Consider the following 11,969-nt stretch of genomic DNA (forward strand, 5'->3'; position numbering starts at 1 on the left):
CATTCCCCCCCCCTTCTCCAGCCAGCTGCTTTTCCCATTAGCTCTTCCCAACATTTATTGCCCTTTAACTCTCTTCAGTTTAAGAAAGAAACAGCTTTAAAAAGACTTCCCAAAAAATGCTTTCTTTCTGCCAGCCAGATGCTTCTCCATTTGGTCTTTAACCTTGGAAAGAAGATCTGGCTCATTTTACTGGGAGGCACATTGGCATTATTTTACTATTTACTCATTCCTAATTATTTATTTCTGCCTTTTTTATCTTCTGTAACATATAGGGTCAGTGTCCTCACTCAGTCTGTAATTCCAGCTTTTACGACTTTGAGAATTGTTTTCTGCTATCAGTCAAAGGGGCCCTTGTCTAGGAGGATAAACATTACCAAGGTTGTAAACTGCTGGTCTTCTGCCTGGCTTGAAACTTTTGAAAATCTAAGCCCATTTAATTTAGGAACCTGATCAAGATATAAGCCAATATATGCCTTGATTAAAAATGCAGTCTATATTCAGATGCCACAAAATAGTACCTCGGGTTAAGAACTTTGCTTCAGGATGAGAACAGAAATTGCATGGTGGCGGCACACTGGCAGCGGGAGGCCCCATTAGGCTAAAGTGGTACCTCAGGTTAAGAACCATAGCTGTCAACTTACAGATTTGAAAATAAGGGACCAGCAGCCTCGAAAATAAGGGATCAGCAGCCAAAATAAGGGATCAACAATTACTTTGATAAAATACATATTTTGTTGCGTGCAAATGGCTTGAGATACCTATGAGGTCCATAAATTGCCATATAGCATCTATTCAACACAAAAAACAGCCACAATTTGTTGTGGACAAAAGACAGCTGGACATAGAAAGGGCCCCGTTACCTTCAGGAGCTTATTTAAGGGACATCATCAATAAGGGACAGCAGCGGGACATGGCGATGGGATAAGGGACTGTCCCGCCAAATAAGGGACGCTTGACAGCTAAGTTAAGAACAGTTTCAGGTTAAGAACGGACCTCCAGAACAAATTAAGTTCTTAACCCGAGGTACCACTGTACAAATCCTTTTTGGGGGGGGTAAAGAAAAAAAATGGTTATATTTACAAGCAGCAGTACAATACATGTCCTATCCATTAAACAATACAGTGGCACCTCGGGTTAAGTACTTAATTTGTTCCAGAGGTCCGTTCTTAACCTGAAACTGTTCTTAACCTGAAGCACCACTTTAGCTAATGGGGCCTCCCGCTGCCGCTGCACAATTTCTGTTCTCATCCTGAAGCAAAGTTCTTAACCCGAGGTACTATTTCTGGGGTAGCGGAGTCTGTAACCTGAAGCGTCTGTAACCCGAGGTACCACTGTACATAGCAGTCCAGTCCGTATTCTGTTGCTTACAGTCATGACAATGAGGAGGAGGCAGTTTGTAAACCACATTCAGCTTTGGAAATGGTTTCCGAATCCCAATATCCTGTATCATGCAATTAAATTGCAGAGCTGAAAGAGACCCTGAGGGTCATTGAGTCCAACCCCCAGGAGATTGACAGAAGTCAACTGTGGTTGCATACACACTGCAGGCAGCCCTCTGTTTCCACAGGGCACCACACACAATGAAATCAAGTATAATGGGAATGCATTGAAGAAGCCTGCAGACCCCTGTTCAGTGATGTTTCAGTCATGTATTTATGGCATTTCCAGGACACTTCTGAGTTCAGTGTGATGTGCCTATACTCGGTCATGCACATATTGAACGCACGTAAGCAGAGCTGCCTGTATATCTTTCAGACACATTTAAACAACATTATAGGGTTGCTAGAAGTGTAACCCTGTGGTAAACTGCACTGCCCAAAATTCTTTCAGGGAAAGAATGTGTTTCAAATGTGATTTAAAAGTGCAGCGTGTAAGCACTGGTTGTTCTCAGGAATATGCTGCCCTTCAACTTCCCAGATTTTCTTTTGAGGGAGGTAGAAGCCACAGTGGCGTAGCGTGGGTTGTCAGCACCTGGGGCAAGGCAAGTAATTTGCGCCCCCTAACCCGTGGATTTTAGCAGGGGGCAGAGAGCTGCGAGTGTGAGCGCCCCCCCCCCAGATGTTGCGCCCGGTGCGGCCGGCCCCCCTGCACCCCCCACGCTACGCCACTGAGAAGCCATGACTATTAAAAGTAATAGAAGAGTGCCGTAAATGTATGGTATGGATGTGACCGTTGTGCTTTGTATGCGATCTTAGCTCTTTGCAGGTGGAAAAGCAGCAGAAGTATCTACACCCTTTGTTAAGTAAGTAATACTGTGGTTATATTTATTTCTATGTGTAATAATTATTTTAGTTCTCTAACACTAAAAAACCTTGTTATTATTTTCAGAAAAGCTTTAAACTGAACGCTTTAAATATGGGTGTTTGGGGTTTTTGATATGTAACGTGTACACACTGTATGAAGTCATGAAGTTAGTTTTTTATGCTATTAAGAGTGCTATAAATGTGGTTGCAACCGCTTTGCACGTGCGTGTATTTGTATGAGAAGCAAGTGCCTTGCTGAACTCTAGGCAACTGTGGATGGTTATGTAGAATGCCTACGGGTGAAATCATTAAGTTTATTTTTTTATGATATGGGTCATAAATGCACTGGGGGCGGTGTGGTTTTGAGAAACAAGCACGTGTACTGAGTAACCTTCTTGCCAAGGGAGCCCCCTCGTCACGGGACCGCCCTGCTTGCGCGCCCTCCCACCCGTCCGCATCCCTGTGGCAACCCTGCTCCCTCCTCCCTTAGCTCCACCTCTCCCGCTGGTCTTTGATTGGGTCCTCGGGAGCTTCGCCCTCAAGGCGGACAGGATTTGGCCTCTGCTCGAAACTTTCAAAGGAGGAAGGAAGTGGCTGGAGTTTGCAACAGGCAGCTCCTTGCGATCCGGAGCCCCCTTCCTCCTTTCGCGCAGTTGGATCTCCCAGGTGCATCCCGTCAGTTGGGCATGCAAGCTGAGCAGCACCAGAAGGAGGAGGAGGAGCAGGAGGAGGAAGATGAGGAGCAGGAAGGCAGTGGGGGGCCAGACAGCGCTTTCGAGAAAAGCCCCTTCCAGCTGACTGCTGAGGATGTCTATGACATCTCTTACGTCCTGGGCCGGGAGCTGCACAAGCTCAGCAGCGAGCCGCGCGTGGCCGTGCCCTCCAAGGTGGCCCAGCTGCAGTTCAAGATCGTCAGCATCCTGGAGATGCTGGAGGCGCTGGTGAATGAGACCAACCTGACGGTGGAAGCCCTGAAGATGGAGAGAGACAGCTTGAGAAGAGAGGTGGAGGGGCTCCGGGAGCAGGCAGCCAGCGGAAGCACAAAAGAGGTCTGTCCAAAGTTGGGACTGAGTCGTTGTTGTAATTTATTGCATTTGTATCCCACCTTTTTTCGCCAAGGACCTCGAGGTGGTCACACAGTTCTTCCCCTTCTTCATTTCATCCCCACGACAACCCTGAGAGGTAGTTTAGGCGAGAGAGAGAGGCAGAGAGTGCAACTGGCCCAGGGTCACCCAGCGAGCATCATTGCTGAGTGGGGATTCCAACCGTGGTCTCCCACGATCCAGTCAGACACTCTCTCCACCACACAACACCGGTTCTCATTATGAGATGTGCAGGGCCATAGCTCAGGGGGTAGAGCACCTGTTTTGCAGGGATAAGGGCTCCCTAGCGACTCCAGGCAGGCTGGGAGAGTCTTCAGCAGCTAGAGGGACCCAGGCTCTGGCTTGGTATGAGGCAACTCCTTAGGTTCCCATTACAATTATTATTATTACTGTTATATATTTATTTATACTCTGCCTTTTCCCTTGATGGGACTCATTATCACCATCATCATCAGTCTGGAGATGCAAGAGATGTCTTTGCCTGGGTCTGGCACCATTTGGACAGGAAGCTGTCTGCAGGCTTCATATCGTATCAGTCATGCAAGTGTTGGAATGAGTTACTCACAGGGGGGAAAGGAAGGAGCGTCATGCCTGCACAAAGCCAGGCAGTTCTTTCCAGTGTCCCACAGCTGAGTGAAGAAAAGAGAACTGACCAGCCAAGCCAGCATTCTGCACCTAGCCAAATATGCATCTGGGAAGGTAAAAAAAAAAAAAGGGGGTAAAGGACCCCTGGAAAGCTAAGTCCAGTCAAAGGCAACTATGGGATTGCAGTGCTCATCTTACTATCAGGCCGAGGGAGCCGGGGTTTGTTTGCAGACAGCTTTCTGGGTCATGTGACTAAACCGCTTCTGGTGCAACGGAACACCGTGACAGAAACCAGAGCTCACAGAAACACCGTTTACCTTCCTGCCACAGCAGTACTTATTTATCTACTTGCACTTGCATGCTTTTGATCTGCTAGGTTGGCAGGAGCTGGGACAGAGCAACAGGAGCTTACTCCATTGCGGGGATTCGAACTGCCGACCTTCCAATCAACAAGCCCAAGAGGCTCAGTGGTTTAGACCACAGCACCACCCGCATCCTGCACCTAGCCAGATATGCCTCTGTGAAGATCGCAATGTGGCAACCTTCTCCCCTGTTTGCAGTGTCATAGCTCCATGGCAGATCACATGCAAGAGCAGAAGTGAAAATTATGCACATGGTTGAAATTTATTACATTTTTATCCCACCCTTCCTCCAAGCTCAGGGTGATGTCCACTGAGGACTGGGAATCTGTGACATACACACACCTTCCAGACAGGGCCGATGAGAGGGAGCCAGACTTTCTTGCATATGTTTTATCTGATTCTCAACAAAATGTATGTTTCATGTGCAATGCGCACAGAATTCTGAATTACAGCTTGCAGACTTGTGCCGTGAACTGAGCATTTCCAACTCTGTATGATTGTTTGCGCCTGTGCTTTGATGGTGTAATGCTGCAGTCTCATCTTTTGAAGCGCAGCTGCAGTTGTGCATTTTTGTAAGAGAACACTGTGTGAATGCAACAAACTCGTTGCATGACGCACAGTTTGCTGTGTTACACATGGAATTTTAATGTTTAGAGTGTGTGGTTAATTTGGTAGCAATTGTGTGGGTGTTTGCATAATTGATATTAGTCATTAGGATCTTATTTATTTATTTATTTACGGCTATTAGCCCTTAATATTCTCATCAGGTATGAATGTTAACATATTTATCATTACCATAAAAATGAGACCACACATTTATTTTATGTGCTGTGCATAGATTTTTAGCCAGTCTGCCCTTGCTGGTGCTCTACTTCCACATGCTCTTGGCCTACAACACCCAACCTGCCCAACCATTGACTCTGCGGGCTGAAGCTGATGGGAGTTGAAGGCCTACATTCAGAAGACCGCAGGTTCCCCATCTCTGGCATACATCAGATCTCTTGCATTTTTTCTTCACAACAGCCTTGTGAGGTTGACTAGGATGAAAGGGAGTGCTTGGCCAGAGGAAAGTGCTAGGTAGATTATCGATCTACCTAGTTGTCTACAATGACTGCCAGTGGCTATCCAACATCCCGGAGGGTTTTCCCAGCCCTGCCTGGAGATGCACTCCTGGTCCTAGTCTGAAACTACATGCTTGTGAATTTTTTTGAAGTCCTACAAGAGAAAGTGATTTACACAAGTTTTACACTTTGCAATCAGTCCTAAAAGGAAAATTATTATTATTCCTGTTTTACAAAAATTCACAGAGGGGAAAAGAGGAAATAAAAATGGGAAAAATAAGGAAAAAACGAAGTGTTGGACTGGAACCTGGGACACCCTGGCTCAAATCCCCTCTCAGCCTTGAAGCCCACTGGGTGAACTTGGGTGTCTCCATCTAGTCTGCTCCACAGGGCTGTTCTGATGGTAAATAAAATGAGGAGAACTTAAGCTCCTTGGAGTGATGAAAAGGTGGGATATAAATGTAATAACACAGCAGCGCAGAAGTCAGAAGATAAGTGACTATCCAAAGGCCACCCAGGGGTGCATGGCAAAGCTGGAATTTGAACTCAGTTCTCTCCTAGCTTTCAAATTCAAACAGCTGACCTGTGTTTTTATATGCTGCAGTGTGTACATCATTCTTTATTGTAAGCATCCTGGCCCTTGCCAAACTATAGGAATGGAGCATTAAATACCTGATTTTTTCTTTAAGTCTCATATGGTCCTGCAAGTAGGATCTGCAACAGAATGTTGAAGTGTATCCCCCTTGCCTCCTAGTAGGAGCAGTGCTGTTCAGGATTCTGGCCAGCCGTGCCCTCCTCCTGGAAGAAGCTCAAAGGGACCACAGGGCTAAGGTGGCAGCGTTTCTGATGTTTTAGTTTAGAGAAAAGGCGAGTAAGGCAACAGGATAGAAGTTCATAAAATTATGCATGGCATTGAGAAAGTGGATGGTGAAAAGTTTTTCTCCCTCTCTTATAAGACTGGAATTTGTGGGCATCTCATGAAGCCGCATGTTGGAAGACTTAGGGCAGATAAAAGAAAGTACCTCTTCGCTCCCCCAGGAGACAGTGATGGCACCAACCTGGATGGCTTCAACAGAGGGTGAGACAAATCCATGGAGGAGAAGGCCAGCAATGGCTGCTAACCACAGTGCCTCAGCTGGTTTGAGGGAGCAATGCTTCTGAATACTAGCTGGAGGAGAGAGGGCTCATGGGCTCATGTTCTGGTCTCCCACAGGCATCTGGTTGGTTGCCGTGAGAACAGGAGGCTGGACTAGCTGGACCATTGGTCTTATCCAGCAGACTCTTCTTATGTTCTGATTCCCTCCATTTTTTTCCATTTTTCCATTTTTTCTTTTACAACTGGCATTCCCACTTTACTGAGTGTGCTCAGATCTTGGGGCTGGTGGTGAAGATTATCTTGTGCACCTAAATGTCAGGGATCTCCTTGCTCTTGTTTCTCCGTGGGCCTCTTTTTTTCGTTTTGTAAAATTTATATCTCACTTGATTGTAGGGGGGGGGGAACCATCAAAGCAGTTTACAAAAAAGATAAACCAATAAAAATGATCACTAAGAAAATTACAACCATAAATTATAGAAAATTAAAACCACAATTAAAGAGACTAACACAGATTAAAACTCTGTGTTAAATTTTCTAAACATCTGGGTTAGCTTCTCTAGATAAGAGTGTCTTCAGTGGCTACTGTAAGGAATACAGTAAAGTCACCTGCCTGGTATCAATAGGCAGGGAGTTTCAAAGTGTCATTGCTGTCACACTAAATGATTGAGTTCCTGCAGATGTGGTGCAGGTATTATGTGGCATCTGTAAAAGTGCCAATTCTGCTGAGCGAAGTGGTCAAGCAGGCGCAGGTGGTGCCATTTTGTTTGACTCCCTTTCTGTTGGCCTGCACCGCTTGAGTTTTGCTGTTGTCCTGCCTTGTAGGTAAACCTTGGCCCCAACAAGATGATCATAGACCTCACGGACGCAAACCGCCCGCGATTCACGCTGCAGGAGCTGAGGGAGGTGCTTCAGGAACGCAACCAGCTGAAGGCCCAGCTGCTGGTGGCCCAGGAGGAGCTGCAGTGCTACAAGAGGTAAGCTGCTAGCTTATGGCTTTTTTAAGGCAGCCCTTTGGAACGTCAAATACGTTTTGTTTTTCCTGCTGGAATGCAGACTTACTGTACTGGACTGTGCAATTATTTGCAGTTTGTGAGCAGCTGAGGAATTAAGCTGTGCAGCTCTGATTTAGACACTGGGTAACACACATCCATGTGTTTATTGCTTGACTGATAGTGGCCCTCTAATTTCACGGGATTGGGGCTGGCTGGAAAGGAAAAATAGGGAAGAACCTAAACAGATGGAGAAGTGGAAGACAGGGCGGCAGAAATGGACAGAGGAGTAGAGGGAGCTTTCAGCAAGTGAGAGCTTCAGGATTCTAGTAAGTGTGATCTGTCCCTCTTCCAGCAGCCTACTGGGCTGGGTTGCAGCGATGGAGAGAGTGATAAGGATGAGTGGGAGAGGTTCTTTGTGAATGTGTGCATGAGAGAGAGAGAGACAAAGTTGTGTCAGAAAGAGAGAGAATATCTTGGTTCAAACAGAAATGGAAGTAGGGAGTGGGCTTCCAATATCAATGTTCCCTTCTTTGAAAGAAAAAATTAGAAGCGGTCTTAAGATGGAAAATAGATTTACATAAACCATGTTTAACTCTTGGAAGGCAAAAGCAGATGTGTTAATAGACTCGTGGAATTGTAGAGTAACTTGGAAGGGATCCTGCGGGTCCTCTAGTCCAACTCCCTGCAAGGTGAGAAACTCAACTAGATCCTACATGACAGGTGACCATCCAACCTCTACTTAAAAACCTCCAAGGAAAGAGAATCCACCATCTGTCATGGGAGTCTGTTCCACTATCAAACCCCTTTTCCTGTCAGAAAGATCTTCCTGATGTCCAGTCACCTGTGATTCCTTTGGCTTTCCACCCACTTTGAAGTAATATTAGTTGTGTGTATGATGTGGGGGGTTCTTTACTGCTAATGTCAGTTCAACAATAATGATGTTTCACTGACCAGAGAGAACAACTCTCATCCTTTGTAAAATCAGTGCAGGGGAGAAGGGTTTAACTTCTTAAGATCTATGTATGTTCTTTAGACTCTTTAAAATATCAGTGAAAACAAGGCTTAGGGGAAGAAATAGTCAGATCAATGGACTAGACTGTGGTTGAAGCCTCATTTCAGATCAGTTTCAGTGAGGAACTTGAAACTGTTTTTGAAATGAATACATAGGTGGTACTTGACCCCTAGAAACGTAGCAGTGATTCGCCCATGATCATCACTGAATTGTTAGAGGCTGCTGTTCTTGGGTACTTATTTCCATGTATGGTGGGACTGCCCTGAGGTAAAAGTATTTTGGTTATTATTTTTTGCTAAAATGAATATAACAACACAGAAATACATTGAGGTAGCACCAGTGTTTCTTAAACTGAATGTTTTTACAGACGATAACAGACCTACACAGTAATGACATATGGACATATGTTACAAGATGCAAGGATTGTTAGGATTGTTAATTAGGTATTGGAAAGATCTTTCCAGTGCTGTGCTGTCAAAATTGATATTGAGTGGTACAGGAGACAGTATTCACATGTCATGTCAAAGTTTAAAGCTCCTGAGCTAAGTTGCCAAGATTCTTTAAGGTGGTGAGGGGGGCGGGAAGTCGTGTGCCGTATTGGCCCAAATATAAACCACACCCAAATATAAGCCGCACCTTTAAAATGGGGGGGGGGGGAGAAAAAAATACAGTGGTACCTCGGGTTAAGAACTTAATTTGTTCTGGAGGTCTGTTCTTAGCCTGAAACTATTCGTAACCTGAGGTACTTTAGCTAAAGGGGCCTCCCACTGCCACCGTGCCACTGCCACACGATTTCTGTTCTCATCCTGAAGCAAAGTTCTTAACCCGAGGTACTATTTCTGGGTTAGTGGAGTCTGTAACCTGAAGCATCTGTAACCTGAAGTGTATGTAACCCGAGGTACCACTGTGCCCGAATATAAGCTGCTCCCTTCCTCGCTGCTCATGGCTGCGTCACGGGGGGGGGGGGGGACGCTGCGTTGCCGGCGGCCTTTCCACTTCCTCACTCTCTCCCTTCCCGGCCTTGGAGGAGAGGACGGGGGACTACACACTGGGCGGACGCCACTTTGCCGCAATACTGGCAAAGTGGCTGCATACCGTAAGGTCACAAATATAAGCTGCACTTTAATTTTTCACAGTCGGCATTTGGGGAGAAAGTGAGGCTTATATTCCAGCCAATACTGTAGTTTAAAATATGCTTTCAATGTATGGTGTGCCTGTGACCAGTTTCGTGCTTAATGATTACAAAAGGGTATATGACGTCCACATGTCATGTTAGAAGGGGCTTAATCCCCTCTCTTTTTCTGTCAGTGGCCTTGTTCCAGAAAAGAAAGACTGGGGTGATCCCTTGCAGAAGACTCCGACTGTGGGAACCACTTCAGATTCGTGTCAAAGAAGGGAAGAAAAGACCACCATCAAGCGATTGTGAGTTCTGCTGCTGTAGTTGTGGGCCAGGGGCAGGAAAGAAAGCCTAGGCAGTCCTGCTGGTCTAGTTATTACCAGGGGAAGCTGAAATCTACTTTCAAGGTAACACCATTATTAGAATCAGCTAAAACAGGCATGGAGAACCAGTTGTTGCACTACAAGTCCCATCATCACTGACTCCTGGCCTTGCTGGCTGGGGCTGATGGAAGCCAGAGTCCAACATTCATCTGCAGGGTCACAGCTCCCTCAGCCTCCCTTTGGCTGCACACGTCTGTTCCCAGCAGGGAAATAGGCCTGTTCAGCCAGCACAGAATGGAACCCACCTCCCACTCATCAGCTGGGGCCACTCTATCAGTGATGTCAGCTGATTGACAGGTGACTCTGCTTGTTGAAAAAAAATGGACTTGTGGGCCAAATATGTCCTCCCTGGTGGGCCACGTTTGGCCTATCGCCCTCCTGCAGTAATTCACCTTCCGTTGCACAGTCTGGGCTCTAGTTCTGTGTGGCAAAGCATCTGCTTTGCAAGCAAAGGGTCCCGGGTTCAATCCCAGCATCTCTAAGTCAGGCTGGGGGCGTGAAGAGCCAGTCAGTAGACAATACTAATCTATATAAGGCAATGATTGGACTTGGTAGTCTCTACTACAATCAGGGTTACATGTCCCTACTCCCCCCATTGAACGGGGTGACAGGGGGTCACTGGCCTTGGCATGTGCCCCACTGTACCTACCTGTGATGGTGGCCCTGGCCTTAGTTGTTGCCTCACTGCACTTGGGTACCTCATCCTCACTCACCATCTATTCCTCCTTCCAAATGCAGGTTTGCTTTTAAAAAGCCTTGAAGAGGAGCCTCCCTTGTTGAGCTTTGAAGGCTGTATGGGAGACAAAACCTGGAGCAAAAACTGCACTAGTTGATGGCTGTGCTGGTTGTTTACTGCAGCAGCAGGATGGTTGGGGCACTGTGTTTCTGTGCAAAGTTAGCATCCCTTTCCCAAGTTCCTTGTTGCTACAAAATGTTTCTCACCCATATTATGGGTGCAGCCGTCCTACGGGAAAGGCTTGTATGCCTGCAAAGAGTGGAATAAATTGGTACACACCTTTGTTTCTTTAATCATTCTGAGGTTTGCCTATTGATTTGTTGCTTTGCACAGGGTTTACTTCACAGCGGGAAAAAGAACTATTTGTCTGGACTACGCACGCCTATCAGATCATTTCTGTATTTTTGTATTTATTGTGAAGGTTTACAATCTGGCTTTCAACTGAATGATACTCATCAGAGCAGCTTGCAAGGGACAGGGGTGGTGGTGGTAGGAAACTCCCTGCAGCTGTTCTTCTTTGGTCAACAAATGGGGCCAAACTTGTTGGAGAGAGGGGTTTGGAAGAGAGATCCTTACTCTCTTGTAGCAGAGCTAACACAATGTTGATTGCTCCAAGCACATTAAACTTAGTTAGATTTACATCTGCCACCATCCAACTTTAAACTAACGTTACCCATGAAAATAGGCTAGAATAAATCACAGACACTTAGTTTTGCAAATAAGTGAAGTGCAAATATGTTTCAGAAGTTACAGCAAACAAGTCTACTTCCGCTGGCAGTAAAAACAAAGAAAAAAAAGAATTTTGTTTCCTTACAAAAAGGATCATATAATATTTGGGTTAGCAAAGTTGCAGGCTGTACAAATCTCTTTTTAGAGATTGGGTTCACTTGGCTTTTTGCTTGTAGCTAGGAGCTATGCCGCAGCTCCAGCTTGTTCCAGCAGGTGGCAAAGAGAGAAAGAAGTTTGGAGGAGAAAAGGCTGCTGGGAACCTGCTCACACTCACTGGCAACTTCAGCTCAGGGCTCTGGTTAACCCTTTCATACCCACATGTGATTGTATAGTACAACAAAACTGGTGTTCACCTTTCTGCAGCATCCTTCCTTGGATGCGGGGGGAGGGGGAAGCAGCCTCCCCGTGGTCTTGGTTGATGGGTGTTGACAGAGGGTGCCTCCTTGCAGCTCTGCAGCCACAGGGCAACTAACACTTAGAGCCAAATGTTCTCTCTGGTAGGAAAAAGCAGGTCCTCAGCCCTACTCCTTCTCTGGCCGATGGAGGGGGC

The 11,969-nt window shown here is 46.1% G+C and overlaps 1 protein-coding gene across 1 annotated transcript; it reads left to right on the top strand.

Moving 5' to 3' along the window:
- Positions 1-2,633: 2,633 nt before the first annotated feature.
- On the top strand, positions 2,634-10,983 carry RILPL2 (Rab interacting lysosomal protein like 2). Its single transcript, XM_082204196.1, has 4 exons — positions 2,634-3,292; positions 7,273-7,424; positions 9,763-9,876; positions 10,693-10,983. Exons 1-4 carry the CDS (start codon positions 2,930-2,932, stop codon positions 10,712-10,714), a joined length of 651 nt encoding a protein of 216 aa, XP_082060322.1. The 5' UTR covers positions 2,634-2,929; the 3' UTR covers positions 10,715-10,983.
- Positions 10,984-11,969: the final 986 nt, after the last annotated feature.

This window comes from Podarcis vaucheri, assembly GCF_965113315.1.
Source record: "Podarcis vaucheri genome assembly, chromosome: 16".
Taxonomy (NCBI): domain Eukaryota; kingdom Metazoa; phylum Chordata; class Lepidosauria; order Squamata; family Lacertidae; genus Podarcis; species Podarcis vaucheri.

What these genes read in the sequence shown, in the direction of transcription:
- RILPL2 (XM_082204196.1), top strand. Translation starts at nt 2,930, where the DNA reads ATGCAAGCTGAGCAGCACCAGAAGGAGGAGGAGGAGCAGGAGGAGGAA. An exon ending in GAGCTGCAGTGCTACAAGAG is followed by an intron (nt 7,425 to 9,762) that starts GTAAGCTGCTAG and finishes TTTTTCTGTCAG; the next exon opens with TGGCCTTGTTCCAGAAAAGA. An exon ending in AAGACCACCATCAAGCGATT is followed by an intron (nt 9,877 to 10,692) that starts GTGAGTTCTGCT and finishes TTCCAAATGCAG; the next exon opens with GTTTGCTTTTAAAAAGCCTT.